This window comes from Doryrhamphus excisus, chromosome 10 (genome assembly GCF_030265055.1).
Source record: "Doryrhamphus excisus isolate RoL2022-K1 chromosome 10, RoL_Dexc_1.0, whole genome shotgun sequence".
Lineage (NCBI taxonomy): Eukaryota > Metazoa > Chordata > Actinopteri > Syngnathiformes > Syngnathidae > Doryrhamphus > Doryrhamphus excisus.
Genome location: NC_080475.1, coordinates 16,878,530 through 16,903,054, shown reverse-complemented (window position 1 = coordinate 16,903,054; position 24,525 = coordinate 16,878,530). Strand labels below are relative to the sequence as shown.

The window sequence follows — 24,525 nt, the reverse complement described above, 5'->3', positions numbered from 1 at the left end:
GTAGAAACACCAGTAATCGGTTGGTTAATGTACAGTTTTTACCACACAAGCATGTCTTACGGTTGTTTTAACAGGAATTGGACTTCATTTGATGGTAATATGTCCATGTTCCATTAACTTCTAGATATGGCTCCCCTGATCCTGACCAAGGAATACCAGGAGTATGCTGTGATACGCAGCGAGAATGTGTCCATGTACTGTAGAGTTTTCGGTTCGCCACCTCCTACCGTCTCTTGGTAGGTGATAAGGAAGAACAGCAAGGAGGAATTTCACGGATTTTAAGCAGAATAATCTGGTTATTATTATTTGGTATTAGTCATGAATGTATCATATCGGTACATGTGAATAACTGCAATGTTGGACTCAGGTTTTCATACAAAACCGCTTCATGCTTTTGTCCACTTCTGTCTGCTTTTGCTTTCCCCTTCCCTTCCTCTCTCAGGGCCAAAAACCAGACTCCAGAAACCATTGAGGGTGAACGATTTCGTACACTCTACAACGGCGCATTGCAAATATCCAGCACGGAAAAGGAAGACAGTGGTGAATATATCTGTGTTGCCGATAACAGCGAGGGCAAGTCGTCCATAACTGCTGTGCTGGCTGTGAAAGGTATGGTAATGGTAATGGTTTTATTTCGTTTGAACATGCATCCGATTGATTGATCAAACAGATCAATTGAGTGCATCCCATATATATCACTTCACACTTCCACATGTCCAAAAGGAGTAGGAAGAAGCAAAGCTTATTAAATCCTACCCCTCCATCTGGCACTTTTACAATCACTAACTGCTTTCCTAATATAGTTTAAGTTTTTTTTTTTTTTCACGTACCAAAGTACGAGATGATATGACCATCCAATGACATAATGTGTACCATAGTAAGTGTCAATATAGTGATATATATAGCACATCATGACTGGTTCAAGACTCTTCATCCTTGTATTTAGCAAACATCAACTGCTTGTATTGTTTCTTGAATTGGCTCATCGTTGTGCATTGTTTGCGGTCCTTACTCAATCCATTCCATAGTTTGATTCCACATACTGAAATGCTATGGCTTTTTAACGTAGTCCAAGCATAGAAGTGTTTAAAATTTACTTCTTCCCTGAGATCATATTTCTCCTCTCTTGTAGAGAAGTATTGGATGACATTTTTGTATTGTGTATTGGTTGTTTTTAGCCTTATGCATTATTTTAGCTGTTTGAAGATGAACTATATCAGCAAGTTGAAGTATTTGTGATTTTAGAAATAAGGAGTTAGTATGTTTTCTGTAGGCGGCATTATGAATTATCCTTACTGACCTTTTTTGCAGTACATTTAGTGAGTGAAGATTGCTTTTATCGTTATTAGCCCATATTTCCACACAATAAGTAAGATATGGTAGAACCAGAGAGCAATAAAGAGTGTGGAGTGATTTCTGATTGAGAACAAATTTTGCTTTGTTCAATATTGAAATATTTCTGGCCACCTTATGTTGTATATTTGTAATATGAGGTTTACATATCACATCACATCAAAATAAGTCAATGGCTGAAGCATCAGCAGACAAGATTGTGCTGAAAAGGGCCATGCATGTGATACATGGTTGAGCTAAATTAGCAAATTAGCCTGAGGGATGACAGGTACTATGATGGTAGACCGGTTAACGATTTGTTCGAGACTGGAAGAACTAATGATGGGATGGAATTCAAATAATTGTTTCAAATAATGTTTTGGCTTGTCTAAACCCAGGTTCTTATGTTTGCATGTTCTTATGTGGTTGTGTCACTGATATCTTGCTAGACCCCACCCACATTGTGAACGGGCCTCAGGACATGCAGGTCATCAGCGGAACCACAGCCCAGTTGACATGTCAGGCAGAGTACGATAGAAGTCTGCAGGACTCTTTTGAGGTTATTTGGATCAAGGATGGGGAGAGAATTTCCTTGGAGGAACCTTCGAGGTGTGTCCATGTTTTTTTCAAAGCTGTGTTTTTTTTGTTTGTTTTTTTTCTTCTTTATTTTGAACATGAAAAACATCCAAAGCACAACAAACCAACCAAAATCAATACAAATAAAAATACCTATGTGTATAAACGTACACATGTTCGAAAGGGAATGGGAAGAAGTCAAGGCTTATCGAGTCCCACCCCCCTAACCACCCAGATTCCAACCTCATCCCAACAAAACATATATTATTCCTTGTCGACACAGAATAAAAACCCCATATCCAACCAGCCTCACCCATCTTGAGTGTCTTAACGGGGCAGTTATTGAGAATATTGGTAGAAAGTTCAATCATAATACCTGAGAAATATGTTTTGTAGATCTCATCCATAACTGTTGTCTTGTTGATTCAGGTATTGTGTAATTGACATAGAAGTGATGGCCTAATAAAATGGCTCTGACGTTTAGGTACTTTGTGGGTGATGGCATGCTGCAGATTATGAACGTGAACCTGGGCGATGAAGGAATGTACACGTGCACGGCCAGAACTCGCCTAGATGTGGATAACGTCACTGCGCTCCTCACAGTGCTGGGTAAGACAATCTTGCTTGTACTGTGTTTGTGCAGAAGGATGCAGAAGATTGTTCCGTGTTTCCCATAAGCCGGCAAGCTACCTGTGGAGTTGGATTGTGGGGACAGGACTTAGATGATGCAGATACAGATACAGATACAGATACAGATACAGATACAGATACAGATACAGATACAGATACAGATACAGATACAGATAGTGGTGTACTCGCTCATTCCCAGTAGTGATCTCCTGCAGCCATCCAGAGTCAGAACCACATTCGGTGAGGCTGCGATTCAGTTTTATGCTGCCCAAATCTGGAACAGTTTCATCCTCAACGTCGGCAATGTCCACAACAGGCTGTTGCCAAATTCCTGTAACCTGTTATTGTTGCATATTGCAGATGTTCCTGATGCTCCTCAAAATGTGGTTGTAACTGAACTTAAGGATCCCAGAAATATTAGTCTACTTTGGGAACCTGGCAGCGATCACAACAGCTCTGTAATAGGTAAGTGAAAACTGGACATGGATTATGTCTTCTCTGTTTTGTATTTTTGTTTTGGGGTTTTAAAAGTTAGAAATGTGACAATAATGGCCTAGTTGTTAATGTTATTGTTGTGATTCTGTTGCAAGTACAAACTTATAAAAACAGTTCTACGTTTGCCACTACTTCAGTTATTTAAATCTGTGCACCTCTGTGTGAAAATCACAATTTATTATCAATAATAATCATTGGCCTTTGCATGTACGTATGTATGCATTCATGTTTCATTGAGATAATGCAGAACCTGCACAGTCAACAGAATCTATTCAGTGATGCAGCTCTAGTAAAAAATTAATCCCAATCGTGGAGCATGACTTTCGGTCGGCCTCAAAGAGATTCCGAAACATTTTTGCGGCTCTACTGTACAGTACATCGCGAATAGAATGTATATGTTTTCATGCCATCATAAATTAAAAGTAATGTGTGTGTGTGATGATGATTAAATGTGCACGACCTTGATCTCCTGCGTGAATACAGAATTTGTAGTGGAGTACGAGGAGAGCCAGTGGGAGCCAGGCAAGTGGAAAGAGCTCCACAAAGTCCCCGGTAACCAGGCAACAGCTGAGCTGGTGCTACACGGACATCTTAACTACCAGTTCAGAGTATACGCCGTCAACGCGGTTGGACCTGGGCCCCCTAGTGAGCCCACTGAGCGCTACAAAACCCCTCCAGCTGGTGAGCCTCACTCGCCCGTTTCAATTCAAGCTTCCTGCTGTGGTCGAGTATTGAGGAGGTTTTCACAGTTCCTTTTAAATGTGCCGGGCAGGCCAATGTGGAACATAATTCTGCAGCAGGAAAGCTTGTAGATATTTTTTAATCCCTTAATAGGTTCAAAGCGTTTCATTAAAAAGTTGTGCATTAGTGTCCAATAAACAAACATTTTTGCAACTCTCCCCAAAGCACCTGATAGGAACCCAGAAAATGTCAAAATCCAAGGCCATCTTCCTCATCAAATGGACATTGGTTGGGAAGTAAGATATCATTTACTGCACATTAAATATTACTGTAGAGTTTTATGAAAATAAATCTTCAAGAGAGGAAATCACCACTACATTTTGTCTCTTTGTAGCCGCTGTTGCCTGTGGAACAAAACGGCCCAGGCCTGGAGTACAAAGTGAGTTACAGGAAGCTTGATGTGGATGACACCTGGACGGAGCACATGGTCAAAAGACACTCCTTTGTTGTGAGGAACACGTCAACCTTCATCCCGTATGAGATCAAAATTCAGAGCAGGAACAGCCATGGCTGGGGACCCGAGCCTAAAATTGTGACAGGCTACTCTGGAGAAGATGGTGAGTGACAGCCCATCATTTTCCAAGTTACTTTTTAGTGTCATCATCACTGACTGATCAGCAGTTACATGAATACTATTGCTCCGGAAAACAGGTTTCGTTTTTTTTCTTATTATGTGAATGCTGAGAGACGAGCAGTACTTGGCATTACAAGAAAAAAATATATACATATATTTTAAATGATACACATAGTAATGATGTGGCACCACAGTTAAAGCAGTAACTCGAGAACAAATTACTGTGATAACACTGCCTATGATACCCGCATGTCATTGGAGCAGGATATTTGGGCATTGCTATGATATGCTGTTATCAATTAACTAGGGATGGGCATAAAAAACAGTTGATTAAGAATACGGGTGTCCGGACTCACAAGACAACACGAGACAATACGCAAGATCGGGTCCCGGAGAATGAGACAAGGCTGATACTTCAAGCAAGAAACACTTCCTGACTTTCACTTTGAATGCCCCACATGCTAAATATAGCGACCAAGTTGCTAAATTGTCAACACGGATTTCTTCTACAAGTCATTCATTCATTTTCTAACGTTTTTTCCTCACGAGGGTCGCGGGGGGTCTTCGGGCGAGAGGCGGGGTACACCCTGGACTGGTCGCCATCCAATCACAGGGCACATATAGACAAACCACCATTCACACTCACATTCATACCTATGGACAATTTTGAGTGGCCAATTAACCTAGCATATTTTTGGAATGTGGGAGGAAACCGGAGTACCCGGAGAAAACCCACGCATGCACGGGGAGAACATGCAAACTCCACACAGAGATGGCCGAGGGTGGAATTGAACCCTGGTCTCCTAGCTGTGAGGTCTGCGCGCTAACCACTCCTATGCCGTGCAGCCCTTCTACAAGTATGAGGTCAAATTTATTTATATAGCCCTTAATCACAATCTAGAGAAATGTCTCTATATCTGGTCATGACATGGAAACAGAAGTTCAGAACATTCAGAATAGTTGATTGAGAATAATTGGTTTTAATCATTGCATCCCTCAGCATTCACATACTTAACTGTACAGACTTCCACTTGTAGCCATGTCAAATGTCTGCACTCAACTCTCTTCTCTCTCAGCCTGAAAGCATCACCATAAATATTTCTATAACATGTTGTGTTATCGTTGCCTCACCCTTTCTTCAGTTGTCTTTCGACACTGTCTTCAGGAAAATGTGTCAAGTTAAGTTCTTTCCTTTTCTTTCTTTCTGCCTGTGCTGATGTGCAGTAGTGGTGCCTTCCCTCCCTCCAATGCAGCAGGTTGCAAATAACCTTTAGTACAGCCGAGAGATTTGAAATGTACGCTTCTGCCTCAGAATCTGTGCGACCTTTAATAGATCACGATGCGTAGGCTGACTTGAGGCGTGATGCTGCCTCTAGTATAAGCTTTGCTTCCATCCTCTCATCATCTAGAGCAGGTAACAAGAGGTAGCTCTTTTTCAGGTCATGCTTGATGTTTTATTCCCTTACTAAAAAGGTTGGGAAATTAATTTCCGACATATATATTGTATGTGCCTGCTCATGTTATACAGCGTTAGTGTATCTCTTCCACCAAAGTTACATGTCCACAAGCTTCAATGTAGTGTTTAAGACTCTGCAAAGTCTCTGTTGAGTCCATAACCGACCCCTCTTCATTTGTCCTTTAGTTCCCACCGCAGCGCCACGGGATATTGCAGTGGAGCTGATGAACACAACTGTTTTGAAAGTAAGCTGGACCCCCGTTCCACCCGCCACAGTGAGAGGTCACCTCAGGGGGTACCATGTAAGTTTTCAACAAACAAACTTTGCCGCAACTATTTGTTTACAGGTCTCGGTGAAAATGAAGGAAGAAGTTCTCGTGTTTTTTTTTTTTAGCTCGAAAGCCAGATGTGGCACTGCATCTGGCTCTCAGACATATGTATCTGAACTCTGTTGACTTTTAGAACTAATATGTCATGGGCCAAGCCTAATGGCAAGTATTTCTCAGATGTTGGACAATGTTGTTGACGGCCTCCTTGACAAGCTAATTGCTGATGATCTATCCATTAGCTTCCCAACCCATGTGTGTTCCACCACAGGAGATATGTCATGTTACACATATCATTATCGGTATTGGGTGATTGGTATCGGAAATTGAGAGCTGGACAATATTGGGATATCAGATATCGGCCAAAAAGCCAATATCGGACATCCCTTGTGTTATTCTTTGTGTATAAAGGTTTGCATCCTACAGTTGGTATTTGTTGACTAATATATGTGTTTTTTTGTACGTCAGCTTTGTGTGTTAATTAAGCAGGGACCGAGCCTTCCTCATAAGAATTTTTGCAATTCCCTCTGCTTACAGGTTCACTGGCTGAGGAAGCGAAGTTTCCTGAATCCCGACAAGATCCTGGATGAGCGCCAGACACTGTCCTTCCCTGGGAAGAGGACTCATGCCATTGTGCCCGTCCTTCAACCTTACTCAGAGTATACACTTACCGTCAATGTCTTCAACAAAAAAGGCAATGGGCCTAGCAGTGACCCAGTCACCTTCAACACTCCGGAAGGAGGTGAGATGTTCACACTCCATATATAGACATAGCAACTGACAATCAGGCTATATAACACCTGTGAGAGTACATCAAAAACTATCGACAAAGAAGCAACAAATGGGGATTCAAACTGGGATTTGATCTTTGAGAAAACCTCATTATGTAAGTTGTTGTTAAATACTGGAGGGAAGTGGCAGCATGGGACTCTTATAGCCCTGTCAGGGGACACAACTCATTTAGTTACACAGTAAATATAGTCATAGCATGGCATGTCAACATAGCATGCATCGTATTGAAGATGATAATTGCCTTTTACAGTTCCCGAGCAAGTGCCTATTCTGACCACCTCCAATGCCCAGAAAGACTCTGTTCGTCTGGTATGGGGGCCGCCGCTGGTGGCAAATGGCATCCTCATTGGCTACTTCCTGCAGTACCATCTTAGTATGTATACACACACACACACACACACGGACACACAACTACAACATGATACGATCTGGCCTATACTTACTGGGGATGAGATGGAAATGAGTATCCAATACGGATAATGATTGGCCAGTTGCACACGGCAACCGCCTTTCCCGAGACGACGACAGTGGCTCAGCGGTGCCTCACACAGTACAATTGGGAAGTTGAAAATGGCAACATCCAACAAAATCTGGTTTATGCCCTGCCCACTCAGAGTACGGATATGGATGCAGATAATTTAGATGGGTGAACGTATACAGATACGTATGCAGATGCTGATACGGATACGGATGCGGATGCGGATGCGGATATAGATACTCATACTTACCGCAACCCATTAAATTAAAGGGAGCCTACTATGTTTTTTCCACTTTTCTGACCTATAAATGTCGTTACAACATTGTATTCTGGTGTTAAACCATGCCGAAGTCTCAGATCATGAGGTTTGCGCATTTGGAAGTGAGCCCTGAAAGACTCAAAACACTCAAAACACTCGGTTTCAAAAGGCGTGGTTAAACCGCGCCTTTGTGATGTCACAGAGGGTCGGACTTTATAAACCTTATATATAAAGTCTCTGCCCTCCCCCAAGCTCTACATCCCCTGACCTCCCCCAAATGCTGCTCTGTTGTGTACTCGGTAGAAAATGGCTCCATATAGGGAAGGCCGCAATTCCCAATTTACAATTCCGAAAGACGCCACCATCAGGCACAAGTGGTTGGAGTTCCTGATCCCCTACCAGCAAAAGAAATGCATTTTAAAACCTCATTAAGATCCAAATGTGGTAAAGGTCAATTTAGCTATTTTTCAACTGGTCTTTTGATCAGATTTGTTCATAGAAGCTAAAACGCCTTCCACATGTGTATTTGTCAATGCTAAACACTAGATGGCAGTGTTTCATTCTGAAGGAAGCCCAACAGACACAGCCGTGATGGCTTTTTGGGTGCAGGCTTGAGTCTTAACTCACACCCCCCAGTCATTCATGTCTAGGGGGCTTCAGCCTTCTTTTCCACACTTACACACTTACCTTGCCGTGAAATGGCTCTTTAAAACTTTGCAAACAAGTAGGTGCTGTGGTCAAATGTTGCTTTTTCCACCTGAGACAGTTGGCAACGGTTACCTTCCTTCCTGCTAACGTCTTTGAGCATGTTCATTTATTTATTACATGCCGCTTGGACTATTGCAATTCTTTGTACTGTGGTTTAGACCAATCATCCATACATCGTCTCCAGCTGGTTCAAAATGCAAATCCTGTTAATTTGTACCAAGAGACGAGAACATCCAATACGGCATATGTATGCATTACAAATGTCACAGAGTGTGGGCCTCGTTTTTACGCTCTCGTTGGCTGCAGACCTCTATAGTGTGTAGTCTACTCTTCAATACAAGCAACCCCTCTCCTGTTTGCTGTTTCCCAAATCAAAGTCAGCCTTGGACACAGATATTCCTCGTTGTCATATGTTAGAAGTAGATCCCATCGAAGATCATCTCAAATGTAGCTGCCAATAAAACATTACACGCAACCCACTCTGCAAGTCTAAATTTGTCAGTGACGAACCTGATGGCCTTCATCCGCACAAACCGCCAACAGCGTCACCGTTCTGATTTGGCTCAGCATCAGCCCTCACCTCCATTTCAACACTGTCATCGACACCGGCGGCTGGAGGAGGAATGTGTTGCTTTTCACATTCACTGCACACACACACACATACGCACACACACACTGCACTTTGATCTATAATGCATGTTGGGTGATATGTTCTGCTGCTCCTGATTGCCCCTATATTCCCACTTCCTTGCGCCGCCTCCACTTTTTATGCTAATTCTTGGTTCTTTCTTCTTCATTTCTTGCTTTGCCTGCTTTGTTTATCCACTTTCATAATTCCTCCTTCTCCTTGTCTCTTTTGCTGCCTCCCCATTCATCAACTGCCACATAACTCTTACATCTTCTGAGTTCTCCATCGAACCCCCATCTCCCTCTTGACTATCTTCTTAATGTATTCCTCCTCAGCTCACCTGTCATGACATGTATCTGCGACATTTGCTTTCTGCGTGAGCAAGTATGACATCCCCCCATCCTCACACAACCGACCACTGACCCCAATTACTGCTGTGCCATTAACATGTACATCAGTGCTGGCGGTTTTTCACACCTCCGTCTGCCTGTCCCGACCCACAGGAACTGACAGCATATCTTTCTTGTAGTTAATGAAACCACGATGGAGGTGCTCAATACCCGGAAGATGAACATCGCCGGGCCCGACACCACCCACTGGCAGCTGGAGGGCTTAGAAGAGGGTAGTCGCTACCTCTTCCACCTCAGTGCCTGCACTCGAGCAGGGTGCGGACCTCCGCTAGCGCAGGAGAGCAGCACTGGCACTTCAGCACGTGAGTCTATAGCACTGTGGTTGTGTGTTTGTGGCAAGTGTCAGTTTCCAAAATCAGCAATGTGTGCTTTGACTTGAAGAATGACGCCAATGATGGCCTTTGCTATGAAGCCGCCTTCCAACACAAAAGACACAACATCTTGTCATTCAAACACAACACAAGTGGTAATGGTAATGGTAATGGTTTTATTTCATTTGAACATGCATCAGATTCCAATTGAGTGCATCCCATAATCAGTTCACAGTTCCACATGTCCAAAAGGAGTAGGAAGAAGCAAAGCTTATTAAATCCTACCCCTCCATCTGGTACTTTTACAATCAGTAACTGTTACATTTGTTCACTTCCTGCTTTCCCAATATAGTTTTTTTTTCTTTTTTCACGTACTGAAGTAGGAGGTGATATGACCATCCAATGACATAATGGGTACCATAGTAAGTGTCAATATAGTGATATATATATAGCACATCATGACTGGTTCAAGACTCTTCATCCTTGTATTTAGCAAACATCAACTGCTTGTATTGTTTCTTGAATTGGCTCATCGTTGTGCATTGTTTGAGTTCCTTACTCAATCCATTCCATAGTTTGATTAGTAGTCCTAGCATATAAGTGTTTCAAATTCAGTTCTTCCCTGAGATCATATTTCTCCTCTCTTGTAGAGAAGTATTGGATGACATTTTTAGGTAATTGGTTGTTTTTAGCCTTATGCATTATTATAAGTCTACATAAAAAACAAGCCTAACTGAAATATGGTAAAACCATAACAAGTAGATCTTCCAGTATCTGCACCTATCCCAGCTGAATTTCCTTGGATTTCCAAAACGGACTGTTTTAATTTATTCCACCCACAGCCCGCCCCCAGGCACTGCACTGTCATTTTTAGTACAGTGAATACACAAGCAACACAGTGGTCATTCCGAGTTCACAGTGGTTCATTCCGAGGTATCTGTCCTCTATTTAATGAAGGGTACTCATACCATTGGGGATTTAGGTTTTCTTTAGGGGACTGAACAATTCGCCTTGTCATAAGCTTCATTGTTTGTAAATCGAGCTGAATCTTGGCTCGGGGATCAAAAATGTTCTGTTTGGGGAGCTTTCTCCCCCAGGTTTGTTAGTCATCGTGTAATGGCTGTCAAAGCATCGAGCAAGAGCACAATCAATTTGGAGACAGCGTGGCAAACCGCAATGGAGGAAATGGCTGTAAATGTTGACCTGTTTCTTTTCTATATTTTGCCTTACTGGTGTGCCCCACTGGTCAGAGTAGGGGTGTAGTAAATGTACACTTTACTACAGAAGCAAAGCTGTTGTATTTTTGTCTACACATGCCTATAGTGAATACTTGGTTTATTTTCAGTCAAAGTTGATACAATCCAATTTACCTTTTAAGAATGCTAAAATTAGCAGGGCAGGCATACCTCCCTTGAATGGGTTACATCCCACAATTGTTTTCCAAAAAAGAAACATTGAAGTTTAAAAACCTTAATAAGTGTGGATGCAAAGTCGGTGAGACATTTTTGTCTCAACTCAAAAAATGCAGCACACAGATGAAAAAAACAAACTTGTCCTCCATCGGGTCCCTGGAGATAAGAGGGCAGCAGAGATAAAGTAGGTTGCAAACCAGACAAACAGCATGAAGAGCACATATTGCAGCTCACATCCCAAGTCACAGGGAAAAATAGCCACATGTAGCCATTCAAATATTTGCTTTCTTGCACCCGGCTTGTTATCACAAACATGCTGGCTGAAAGCTTTGAGCGCTGAACGCTGATAATATGGTTTATTTCGAAGAATCGCAATCAATCTTGACTTCAGATGGACGACAATTTTAGGGCAACAAGGGGGCACAAAGGGAACACACACACCAAAAGTATTGCAGGGACATTTCATTTAGATCTTGTAACTAATAATAATAATAATAATAATACATGGGCGGCACAGCCCATGTGGTTAGCACGCAGACCTCACAGCTAGGAGACCAGGGTTCAATTCCAGGGTGGAGTTTGCATGTTCTCCCCGTGCATGCGTGGGTTTTCTCCGGGTACTCCGGTTTCCTCCCACATTCCAAAAACATGCTAGGTTAATTGGCCACTCCAAATTGTCCATAGGTATGAATGTGAGTGTGAATGGTTGTTTGTCTATATGTGCCCTGTGATTGGCTGGCCACCAGTTTAGAGTGTACCCCGCCTCTCGCCCAAAGACAGCTGAGATAGACTCCAGCACCCCCCGCGACCCTCGTGAGCAAAAACAAGTAAACAGAGTAAAAGATACATTGAAATACAACATTCATTCGTTTATACACATGCAGCTAAAACATGGGTAAAAGCGGGGCACAGAAGTCAGGTATAAAAAGTTAGACATTAAAAACAGATTTAAAGAGGTGAGTTTTTACTTGGTTTTTGAAACTGGGAAGGTCAAAGAGTTCCAGAGGGTGGGGGCAGCGACGGAGAATCAGCAATCACTTCATCCTGTGAGCTGAGTTCTGGTTGGAGTTTGGTGATGAGGAACGTCGTTCCAGTTAGTCCGTGGGGCCACTTACTGTACGTAAAGAGTTTGGCTTCTCAAAACAGTATGCTTTCAAAAGAGTAATACATTTGCATCACAAAAATGCCTCCTGGAAAAAATCAGTTCATGTCCCAAATAAGGATTGTGAATAATGGGCAAAATCCCCCCAAAAGTGCAGCTCCCCTTTAATGACCTACTGTAAAACGCAACTCAAAAGATCCTCTATATGACAGCTGCTGTTTTTAAGGAAATACTCGTTAAAGATCGCTCGTCTCCTTTTCAGGACCTATGTAAAAAACACGAATCAAAGATCCTCTATACACTGTGACACTAGTGTTCTGTTGTTTTTAAGGAAAATCTGCAAAATTGTCATCAGGATGGTTCTCCTCACGTTAGGCCTGCTTTAGAGGTTCCACAGTGGTAGATGTTTAGTAATGATTATTATAGGCCTGACTGGAACAGAAGCAGAAACATCTGAAGCTTCTTCTGTCATTCCAGGTCACGTCTGCACTGTCTCCTTCCCTCACTCTTTCCCCGGCAGTACAACTCATCCTCCTCCTTTGGGTATTTGGCTCACACTTGCACATATTCACATCCTGTCTTCATGTCCTTGAACTTTCAACTAACAATAAGCCTGCAGACGTGAGGTTGCTTTCATTTGCTCCGGTGTTTGCTTCGCTTGTGGTGGGCGCCAGCTGTGCTGTAGAGAGGACGAGATGTCACCCCCGCCCACCAGCGCTTTATGAGCCCAAATCCAGCTCTGCACAATTAAGTCTGGGGGATCGTCGTTGCTTTTTTTAACTGTCATCTCCGTTTTTTTCTTTTGTAATATACACTGTTCCGAGAGGGGGATCCTATTTGCCTCCACTAATCTTCTTTTCCTGCTTTCTTTCCTGTGCCCGACTGTGTTTTTTCTTTCTCTCCTCCTCATTTCGTCCTTTCCTTTATCAGTTCCAGGCCTGTTGAACATAAGCTCTTATGTGAGTGACACCTATGCCAAAATCAGCTGGACTGCCAGGGAGGAGCAGCAGGACTCGCAGCTTTACGTGGCTTATATGAATGACCGTAAGCTGCTTTCTCCCGCTCCACACTGAAAGGAGTTTTAGGTGACATCATCAGAAGGGTGGTTTAATACAAGCATCTAATTATAGATTCCCCTTGCCTCAGAAGGAAACTAATTTGAAGTCTAACATCCAGTGGACTCCCTAGCAAACACAGCGATCAACCTTTGTTATTCTTTGGTCGTGTTTTAAGACTCGCTGCTTGTGTACCTGCTTCACTTGTGTGTATAGGTGACGGTACCTGGCACATTTCCGGGCCGTTAAACACGTCTCAAAGCTTCCACATAATTGATGGGCTCAACCCTGGGACGGTGTACACGGTGCGCCTCATGGAAAAGACGTTGTTCAATAACGCTAGCATTTTTGAAGACGTTATCCAGACACAAGTCACAGGTGAGAGGTGACAAACTTCTTGTTGTGTTTAGTCCCTGTTCTAGTCCGCCATACTGGCACTTAGAGTGTCTGTGATGAGTTTTCTGTGTGTTTTGCATCTCGAACATCTACTCTGTGTACTTGGGTTTTGTGTCACCTTCTGTTTCCAATGAAAACTTTTATACGTTGCTTCCATTTTTTGCTGTCTGCAGGTGTGGCAGGTCAACAGAGGAGCGTTTCTACCAAGGGCTGGTTCATCGGGACCATGTGTGCTGTGGCACTCCTTACCCTCATCATCCTCACCGTCTGCTTTATGCGGAGAAACAAAGGTGGCAAGTATGCAGGTATGCCACCGCCCGGGCGACAAGACATGCTGGCCATGGACAAAGGTCAGTTAGTCTTTTGGTTTAGGTACTCCTGTGTCCTTTTGCAAGTCATCCAAAATGTCTCCACCTTGACATTGTCAGTGTTTTTATTTGACACATTTTGGTTGATTCACTGAAAGAGAAGGCCTCGACCCTGAAACGCCAAATTCTTGGCATCATGCATGCATGTTTGCTGCTTGTATATCAACCCTCCTTCAGGCTTGACACCAGTGAGTAAACTGTCCACGCTAGGCCTAATGAACATTTAGAAGGTTTTCTACACAAAGTGGACTCTTTCAACTGTATTTGTCGTATTGTGTGCATATATCCTTTCACAAGGATTATTAGCAATAAAGGAACAAAGAGAATTGGAAATGATAATTGAACTGAAGCTAACTTTGTTCTGCACTGAACCAATAAGGTGCTTGTCATCTTCAGATAATTGATGAAGTAACATTTTTTTCTCATAGACTATATTAACTGTTCTGAAATTGAGACTTTGTGTGTGTTCATTTCACGTCTCATCTATCACTGTGCTGGTCTGCTCTATGAGATATTTCACTGAAATGGCTGATTCCAATGACCAGTCGTTTAGAAAGGAAAATCCTGAAAATGACCATGGGTGCCCAAACCTTTTCATACCACTGTATTTTAGCTTGACTGTTAGGTGATGCTTTACTCCATTTGTAAGCATTACCCAGCAGCTATTTATTAAATCTCAAAACACATTTTCCTGTCATTTTCAGCTGTCCTTCCCAGCAGATGATTGTAGCTCCTGGCAGGTCAAAGAACACAAGATTCTAATGACCAAAATGCCTCATTTTTGCAGTGAAAGAGAAAGAAGACCTCCACCCTGAAGTGGTGTCCCCAGCAATAAATGAAGACAACTTCTGTGAATACAGGTGAGCGTTTCTCCTACTGGGCTAATTTGCTCCAAAAAGCATAGACACCACCGAATGGTGGACGAGTGGTTAGCATGGAAGCCACACAGTCAGGAGGTTCGTAATCTCCTCTTGGGCATCTCTGTGTGGAGTTTGCATGTTCTCCCCGGTTTTCTCTGGGTACTCCGGTTTCCCCATTCCAAAAACATGCTAGGTTAATTGGCCACTCCAAATTGTCCATAGGTATGAATGTGATGTGAATGGTTGTTTGTCTATACAGTATGTAAAGGATAGGCTCCATACCCGTAACCCCAGTGAGGATAAGCGGCATAGAAAATGGATGGATGGGCTTAGACACCATGTATTCCATATATGCTGCAATGTGAAATGAATCACAAAATGTTTAATAACCTGGCCAAATTCGATGGTAAAGTGTTTTGTTTCATGTATCTAATGTGTATCTTTTATGTGGAAATTACACCAGTGAGTGTCATTTACCAATAGAAATTCACTCAGAATTTTTCCGCTTACTGGTCACAAATTAGAATTAAAACACATTGATTTTTTTCTTTCTCATCCAAAAAGCAAACCATCGGTTCAGGAGCTTTACCAGGAGGAGCCTAGACGACTTTTTTCAACTTTCCATCATGAAATGGTTTAGGTAATGTCCCCATGTAGATCAGAGTAGTTGGAATAGGACCCAATGGACACAGCCTGCACCTTTTTTAGTGTTGTAGTCTTTAGGTCCTTTCAGTTGGTCTTAGTGTAAGACTGTGTTTAGTTTGTGCATTGCTCGTGGCGCTAATAGGTTACAGTAGTGCTTTTCAAATTGCACGTGTGTGTTGTCCTGACTCCATGATGCTGTGTTCTACTGCAGAGTGCATATACCGAGCCACCTCATCTGCATATGCTAATGAGATCCAATACAAGAGGTGCATTCTTAAGTCTTAATTCAGCAATAAATCTCAGATTTACAGCTGTAGTTTGGTTTAGTTTGTCCACTCTCATGTTTCGAAATTTCAAAAATATTACAAATACCTCTTTAGCAACTCGTGTTTTGGATCCCATTAGGTGAGTGCAGGGGTCGGCAACCCACTGCTCTGCATCTTTGTAATGAGTTTTAAAAATCTGACTTTCTGTGAGACAGTGAATGCATCCTGGCAGTGTTCTGGGGAATGGAGGGAAAACGGGTTTTTCGCTGCCTGCTTCGGTTGAGTTCTGCACAGACAGATGCCTTTGTCTTCTCTGGCTTACATTTATGATTCATATGTGGCAAGAAAAAAACGCAAAATGCTGTTTTTGTTAAAATTGCTCTTCTAGTTCGGGTTAGTGCAAGAGCAGCGAATGTTATGGCCACTGAATACACCTCGCTCTTTTTCTATAACTGTGAAACCATTATGTTACTACTACATCTTGCAAAGTTGGCAATGTTACACAAACTTACACAACAGAAAAACACGTCAGAAAAAGAAACTAAAAAAGGCACTATGAGAAAGCTGGCCACTACTTCAGCACCAGGGACAGCGGCACGTCAATGCACAGTCCAGTTGGAGCATTAATTTTTCAAAGCAGCGGTCCAGGGTCAGAGATCCTAACCTGGGCAATTCACAGCCAGAAAAGGATCAATGAGTCATGCAGACTTGAATAACACATTCAACTGCACAAGCCATTTGCTGCTGCACTCAGAAAAGGGGGGCCTGCGGTGGGATGTAGGATGGACATAGGAAAGATGCATTGGGGGTCTTTAGTTCAAAGTTAGTTTACTTGTGTTGCAACAGAGTTAAAAAGATGCTAGGAAAGAAAATGTCTGCAACCGATCGCTACTTTTAGATTAAAAAAAAAACAAACTAAAAAAGCCTTTTTTGTCCTTTCTTCATAATCTGAACGTAGTGACTCATAGTTTCACTGCTGTAACCAATTGTATTCCTGCGACTCTTTCCAAGACAATAATTTAACAGGAAGAAGCAACCTGTCTTGGGTGTCTTCAGACTGTTCATGTGCTGTAGCTCCAAGATGTGATGAGAAGGTTTCTGTGGCCCAGAAGCAATTTGTGGGCATGATAGTGATGCTGGCCAACAGCACTGACTCACTCACTGCCCTGCACACACTGAGATAGATGAAACACACTTTGGGGAGCTTCGGATATCATTTTCTTCCTTGAGCTTTCACCCTTCGTGGAAGTCATCAGTTTTGCGTCTGGTCCACCACGACCATCTCTGTCGTATCTGTATGTGTTTCTAACAGTCTAGCAGTCTGGATGTATTTATTTATTGTTTCATTTTGGTGTCAGTGCTAAGGAATATGACGCTACAAAAGACGCTACAAAAGATAAAATGGTGACCGCTAACTCCTTTTCTAATGTGTTTATAATAATTTATAGTGTTTGAATATGAATATTTATTCAGCACCAGCAGCTCGAAGGAGTACTGGGAATTGACTAGAGGAGCAGACTGCTCCTATCTCTTTAGAATGCCTCTCATGCTTGGTTTCATGAAGCTGTTCTGACTCCCCCCCCCCCGCCCCGCCCTTTCAGAGTGCCCTTAGCCCGACTATGATGTTGTTTTCCTGGCTTTAAAGCTGGATGCCGTTTGAGTCTCTGGAGGCAAGAAGCCACCCACTGGAATGCCACGTGTCCTGGGAGCTGACAAGCAGTAATTATGCTGCAGTCGATTTTTCTGAGGAGAAAGCTCGCCCCTCTGTCCACTGGAAGAACAGCCGCTCCTATTGCTCGGGGTCCGCTGTGAGCCATCAGGGTCGGTTCAGGGTCGGTTTCTTTATGCCGAGCTTCCTGGAGATGCCCACAGATGTCAGAGTGTTATTTGTTGGCGCAGCTTTAGTGTGTTTTGACATTTAGTCAGTGGAACTTCTAAGGTTGAGAACATTCCTTTCTGGGACGCTGGTCAGATTTTTGGGGATTCCGGAACAGGTTTTACCATCACAGTCATAATGAAACATTTCATAACTGCGCAGGCAATATTTTAAGTAGGGATTTTCCCATCAGGATTTTATGCTGCCAATACGAAATACAGCCTTTTGAAGCGCAGATGCAGCCGAATCCCTCTTCTGTGCCTGGGAAGGAGATACAATATCAGAGTGCATTTCAAGGACGGCACAAACGCTCACTCGCCACACGTCAAACTCGTCGCATATCACCAATTGTCCGCAGTCCGACGCACACAACAAAAGTCCCTCCTAGTCACATAATTAGATTTTTACATTGGACTTTTACACTTGACTGGTGGAAGAGACCCTATCAGTTGGTCCAATAGTGACAAAGCTCAAATACGCTAGTGATAGGCAATGGCAACCACACTGCATACAAGACATGAATCTGGAGTGCCTTTTAAGTCCAACGCAGATTAAGCCAACCACTTTGGAACATCGTGGTCTCATTTGACTAATTGCTCCAAATTTTTAACAGCTAAAAAAAGACCCCAGTGTGAAAAAGACCTTGAAAATAAATCCAACCTGTTTGCTAGGTGCCCAAATCCTCTTCCTTGCACCTGATGTTTGTGTGCTGCCCTGGAACCAAGTCAGTACAGGTCAATGGCAAGACAAAAGTAATTACTGTGGGCCCGGTGATGTGCCTCCACTCCATCACTCCAGCTTCATCTGGGCAGCCGCAGGTCACACGAGCAGCTGAGACTCGGACCAAACATCCCGAAGGAGCTCCAGCTCAAAAGCACCAAGCCTTTATTTCCTCTTCTTTCACCGCATTCAAAGTCACTGTGGGCGGGCAGAGGCGTCCGTGGCATTACACCACTTTTCGATAACAGGCACTTATCTTCACCGCGCTACAGTCATCAGCCAAAGGAGGGTTGATAAGAGTTGAAATGTGGTCTGCATGTGGCCTGCATGGTAAAGCAGCCTCATGAAATAGAATAGAATAGGAGAGGATAGATAAGATTGCTTATTAAAAAGTCCACCTGAAGGAGACCTTGTATGAAATCTTCAACTGCGTCTTTGTGCTCAAAATGTGTTGGACAAAAGGTGCGCCAATCATTTATAGCAGGGGTATTCAGATTGTAGTTTATTATAGCACCTACTTAACCTTGTTTATCATTGAAAGCCACATTTAAACAGCAATTTAAAAACTCATTGGAAACGATTATTTCCCTGACAAACTGATAATAAAATGATTTTATGGATACCATGTCTTCTTGCTCACTGTAGAAACAAAAAGGGGTCAGCATAGCAGCGTTAAAATATACTGTAAATGTTTTCATTATAATATACGTATATGTTCTTTTTCTTTAAACACGAATATGGATATTGACGAAATGTACTCGTTTCATACTCTTATCCGGCAAAAATGCATTATCCATAACATTCCCAGTTGCAAATACTAAAGCCCAAGTGGGACGGGTGGCTGCTTAGGGAATCAAGACCAGGACAGAGAAGGAGAGAGAGCCTCTGTTTGAGGTGACCTCATGTCTTGTAGTCAGACACCAGAGAAGTTGGCCGGTTGCCTGTTCTTAAATTGGCATCTAATCTCCTCTGCTCTGGTGTGCGACCCGTGGGAATACCGGGAATGACAGGCTGTTTGTCCGGGATTGTTTATGCCCCACCTCACTCCCCACCGCCTCCCTTATTCTCCTCCCTTTGTCGATCTCGCCTTCACCTCCAACACTCCACTCTCACACACACACATACACACCACCCACACATCTTTGTTTTTCCGCGTTTGGAATGAACTCCTGCAATTTCCATCATGGCTCTAAAGAGATCTGAAATTGCCTTTGGTCTTGGAGCTTTGGCAATTAGTAATTAGTGAAGTGATTGTATAGAAAGGCCTTTCCTTCTCCCTTGTGGCCTCTCACTCGCCATCCAGCCGCTGCATCCATTCTGCAGTGACACACTGAAACCATAAGAACTTGCCTTAATCGTCTATAACATAATATATTGTGTGTGTGTGTGTGTCCACATGTGTTTGTGTGTAGTGCTTGCCTGTAGACTGGCTTGACTTGACTTTGTTGTACAATATATTTGTTTTATGCATTGCACTGCTGACCCTGGCCTGTTGTTGACGGCAGTGACAGTGATGAAAAACCACTGAGGGGCAGCTTGTGTTCCCTGAATGGAGATGATGCAGTCAGCAGAGACAGCCTGGTCGACTACGCCGACGGTGGAGGAGAATTCAGTGAAGATGGCTCCTTTATTGGGGAATATTCAGGACACAAACAAGAGGGACCTGTCACCGAGTCCAATGGATTTGGTCCTGTCACTGCATGACACAAACCTTCACTTCAGATTCCTACACAAAACATGATAGAACACCATACACCATATATACAGTATGTACAGTGGTATGTTTTGTATGTCACTCAAATGTTTCACATCATCCAAAAATGTTTATATTCATCAATTACAACACAACTGAACACAAAATTCACTTTCTAGTTTCAGGATTCATGTCAGGACTATGGCTAGGATATTTTGCTTTCCTTCGGCCATTCAGAGGTGGACTTGCTGGTGTTTTCGATCATTATCCTGCTGCAGAGCCAAAATCATCGACAGATGGCCGGACATTCTCCTTTTGGATTTTTATGGAAGACAGCAGATGTCACGGTTATCACAGCAAGTCCCCCAGGTCCCAAAGCAGCAAAACAGTCCAGACCATCACACTACCACCACCATATTTTACTGTTGGTATGATGTTCTTTTTAGAAGTGTGGCGTTACACACCTTCCAAAAAGTCAGACCACAAAGTATTTTCCCAAATCATCAGAATGTTTTCTGGCCAAATCTTTTTGTTTAGTGGTTCAGTGTTTTTCATTTTTCATCTCATTTTTGCCCAGTGTTTTTCTTATGGGGGAGTCATGAACACTGACTTTAACTTTTGGATGTTGTTGCGGGGTCTTTTGTGACCTCTTGCACGAGTAGTCGCTGCGCTCTTGGGGTAATTTTGGTTGGCCAGCCATTCCTTGAAAGGTTTACCACTGTTCCATGTTATCGCCATTTGTGAATAACAATATAATATAATAATATTAACATTTGTTTGGTGGCATTTAAGTGTGACAAATGTGCAAAAAAAGAAATCAGACCACTGTATATGGCTTACATAGCCACATGCAAAGCAACAGAAGACACTGTAAGGATGTTTGGAGCACCAGACTATAAAGACAAAAACAAACAATCCATACACGTGTGTACATGCTGTAAGCCAGAACTGAATTATCAAGGATTTAAACTGGTTTTACTTTTGTTTATAAAACAGTCTGTATTTTTGACACAGTGAACTGAAGCAACACATTTAAACTGTCACAATGTCCTGTTGTATTTATTAATGGAAGAAAAACAATTTTTTATTTTCACTTCTATAACTTTGTGTTTATATTGTATTGTGTTTGCAATCTATATTCACATTATTGATGTTGTCATTTCATTACAAAATTTATGTTTTCATTAGTCAGCATAACTATTACAAACTGCTTAATTTATCCCTTCAGCAACCATTTCATTAAAGTACCAAAAAAAACCATGCAGTTTCTGGAAGCTATGCCAAATCACTTTTTACATAATTAAGACACCGGCTACATTTCTTTTAAAGGAGACCTACTATGCTCATTTTGCGACCCTCTGTATTGAGTTGTGGACTCCTATAAAGCAGCTACACACAATAACCCGCACAGAAAACTTTTTATATCTTCCAGAATCTGCACCTATTCCAGCTGTACGTCCTTGGATTTGAGCTTCCCACCAAAACGATCTGTTTTAATTCATTCCACCCGCAGCCCGACTCCAGGCATGCTCACCCTGCTGTGATTGGTCACACGCCCAACGTGCTTCTTAACACCGAATGAACCCCACTTTCCCAGAGGTGTGGTGGCGCTCAGAAGCCAGACGGGGGGGGGGGGGACTTAAAATTAAAATCAAAAGCAATTTCAATAGAGAATGACTCTCACCTCAATCCCAGGCTGACCTCAGTCCTTCAGTAGTTGGGAGCATTCCTGCAGAACAAGTACCTCCCACTATGACAGACTCATCGGAATCCTCTGCTTTGAAATTTAATGTACCCCACAATATGGAGCTCCCCGCTGTTCCAGAAACGAAAGAGGGTGAACCTGAACCCCAGGAGTTAGAAACCGTCAAGCCTCAGTCCACTAAAGATCCAGAGGTCCTTGACCAAGCAGAGCCATCCCCCAACCAGGATGTTTACCAGGATCAGTTTGTTGGATACATGGTTTCAAACACAACCAATTACAAATCCCAGTTTAAAGTGGAGCACCGCTCTTTTTCAGTCAATTTGATCAGCGTTCATATTTAGGCTAAGTGCCGTTGGATACTGCCTGGTAGGGAAAAAATCAATGACATGAACCCTGGGAGCTTGGACCGGTACCTAGGGGCAGGAAGCACTCAGCAGCTTTAAACATTCAACCATGCACGGGCAGCAGACGAAAGTGTGTCACAGGTTTACAATTGGAGTGTCCGGTCATTCATGAACGTCTTATCAATAATGCACACTGGCTAGGTTCACAGCAAGGGTAAGTGTGACAGGTGTTTGCTGAGGTGCTCTCGAGAAAGACTTTCATTTGCAGCTTGGGATGGAATGCTGCTAAACCAACACCATCAGGAGTTAAAGCAACGTCGCCACTTTCACTCTTTTTTTTTCTTTAAATGGACAAACACTCCAGTGAGAAGTCCACATGAACACACAAGGTCTGAAGGACACACTTTTAGCAGTAAAAGGGGTTAGGGGTTAAGGGTGGCGGGAGAAAATGATAATAGAGCACTTAATGTTACTTAACGTTGCTCTTTTCTGTACAGGCTGTATTGGAGATAAAGAAAAAGAGGTTTGGCTATCAAACCTGACCTTGACACAAGCAAATGGGAATCACAGTGTTTTATTTTACACATTCTCTCCGTGGCCTTTGCTTGGCCCCACCTTTTTAAAAGAACATAAGGGATAAAACCCTTTAGTTTATCCCTTAGAACCAAAGGAATAAAAAATCATGACATTCAGGACGGTGTTCATCTCACTTTCACAGCCTTTTCTATTAATGCCAGCTTCAAGCTTTTATTGATTTTTTTAAAAACAAAATACACACTTGTGCAATAAGCCCAGGGCGAAAATGAACCAAGCAAACCACATAAAAATCTTTGTGGCCTCCCTGTCGGTCAGTCAGTTGTTACATTTTGTTTCACATTATTTCCTCCTTTAAAAAAATATTCCGGGCTGCACGGCGGAGGAGTGGTTAGTGTGCAGACCTCACAGCTAGGAGACCCGGGTTCATTCCCACCCTCGGCCATCTCTGTGTGGAGTTTGCATGTTCTCTTCGTGCATGCGTGGTTTTTCTCCGGGTACTCCGGTTTCCTCCCCCATTCCAAAAACATGCTAGGTTAATTGGCGACTCCAAATTGTCCATAGGTATGAATGTGAGTGTGAATGGTTGTTTGTCTATATCTGCCCTGTGATTGGCTGGCAACCAGTCGAGGATGTACCCCGCCTCTCGCCCGTAGACAGCTGGGATAACTCCAGCACCCCCACGACTCTCGTGAGGATAAGCTGCAGAAAATGAATGAATGAATTAAAAAATATTCCAAATCTAAAAAAAATCAGGTGTCCCAGATGGATTGTGTTCTCTAACCTCTGCCTTTCTACTATTTCTCAACGCTTTACGTTGACATTAACAAGTCACTGATAGTGTTTCACTTGGTGGACATCAGTGTAACAAGTGTGGGTTCAGTCCCCACTGAGTGAGAATGTGTGAATGTGAGTGTGAATGGTGGTCTGTCTCTACTTGTCTACTGTGATTGACTGGCGACCAGTCCAGGGTGCAGTCTACCTAGGATAGGCTCCACCTTACCCATGACCCTGAAGAGGACAATCCGTATTAAAAATGCATGTATAGTTGCACTGTATGGTCATTATTGCACTGCCTAGATAACACATCTCATTACGACCAAATACTTTAGTATAGTGTTCAGTGTCTCACTTATCATGCAAAATAATTGGAAGAACCCGCGCTCTACCGACTTCATGTCCCACGGGTCCTCCTCTCCTGTTTTTATCATTTTTCTGATACCCAAACAAACCATGAGACTTACCTGCTAAAATTTAATTTGTCTCACTAGAATGCAAATGGAATAGGACGACTCTGCATACATAGAATGCTTTTAGAGGGCTAATATTTCCCTGTGAGACTGCTTTGAATGCAAGCCTGGATATTTTAAAACACCAGCCAGCCATTCAGACCGTGTGTGTGTGTGTGTGTGTGTGTGTGTGTGTGTGTGTGTGAGCAGAACAGGTGGAGGTGGGAACACTCAGCCATGTCAGAAACTAATGAGACATGCATTGGTAATATAATTACAAAGTCAGCCTGGCAATGTCAGAGAACAGCTTCAGTGCAGACATGGCGCAGGACAAAGTGGATGTCAGGATGTTCGCTTGGGCGACGACAGCTTATGGTCACACGAGCCACCACCGATAAGTAACTTAGAGCGACATAAAAACATCATGAAAGGTGGCATCTTCCGTGGAAATAGTGTGGGCTCTTTTAGGCCAATGTTTCCTATGTGTGATATGATGAGATTACTGTTGCAGTATTAGATAAGAAACATCTAAGTGATGTCTGAGGTGATTCGTCACCTTTATTCCTTGGCCCACAGTCGCCAAAGCAACAACTTGGTACAGATA

The 24,525-nt window shown here is 42.8% G+C and overlaps 1 protein-coding gene across 11 annotated transcripts in view; it reads left to right on the top strand.

The window, feature by feature from the left end:
• The window catches only part of LOC131137346 (neural cell adhesion molecule L1-like protein), a 28,159-nt gene extending 6,793 nt beyond the window's left edge, over window positions 1-21,366 (top strand). Inside the window, exons 12-31 of one of the 11 annotated variants that reach the window (XM_058085187.1) lie at window positions 125-236; window positions 443-609; window positions 1,782-1,941; window positions 2,393-2,517; window positions 2,899-3,003; window positions 3,517-3,714; window positions 3,940-4,010; window positions 4,109-4,331; window positions 5,491-5,526; window positions 5,991-6,106; window positions 6,668-6,872; window positions 7,173-7,295; window positions 9,525-9,707; window positions 12,708-12,773; window positions 13,161-13,274; window positions 13,502-13,663; window positions 13,855-13,986; window positions 14,837-14,909; window positions 15,474-15,549; window positions 19,922-20,069. In XM_058085187.1, coding sequence (XP_057941170.1) covers window positions 125-236; window positions 443-609; window positions 1,782-1,941; window positions 2,393-2,517; window positions 2,899-3,003; window positions 3,517-3,714; window positions 3,940-4,010; window positions 4,109-4,331; window positions 5,491-5,526; window positions 5,991-6,106; window positions 6,668-6,872; window positions 7,173-7,295; window positions 9,525-9,707; window positions 12,708-12,773; window positions 13,161-13,274; window positions 13,502-13,663; window positions 13,855-13,986; window positions 14,837-14,909; window positions 15,474-15,549 — 2,447 coding nt within the window. In that variant the 3' untranslated portion in view covers window positions 19,922-20,069. Of the gene's footprint in view, window positions 1-124; window positions 237-442; window positions 610-1,781; window positions 1,942-2,392; window positions 2,518-2,898; window positions 3,004-3,516; window positions 3,715-3,939; window positions 4,011-4,108; window positions 4,332-5,490; window positions 5,527-5,990; window positions 6,107-6,667; window positions 6,873-7,172; window positions 7,296-9,524; window positions 9,708-12,707; window positions 12,774-13,160; window positions 13,275-13,501; window positions 13,664-13,854; window positions 14,032-14,836; window positions 14,910-15,473; window positions 15,550-19,921 lie in introns of all 11 variants that reach the window. The other 10 variants (XM_058085185.1, XM_058085183.1, XM_058085181.1 and 7 more) reach the window with 10 other exon arrangements.
• Window positions 21,367-24,525: the final 3,159 nt, after the last annotated feature.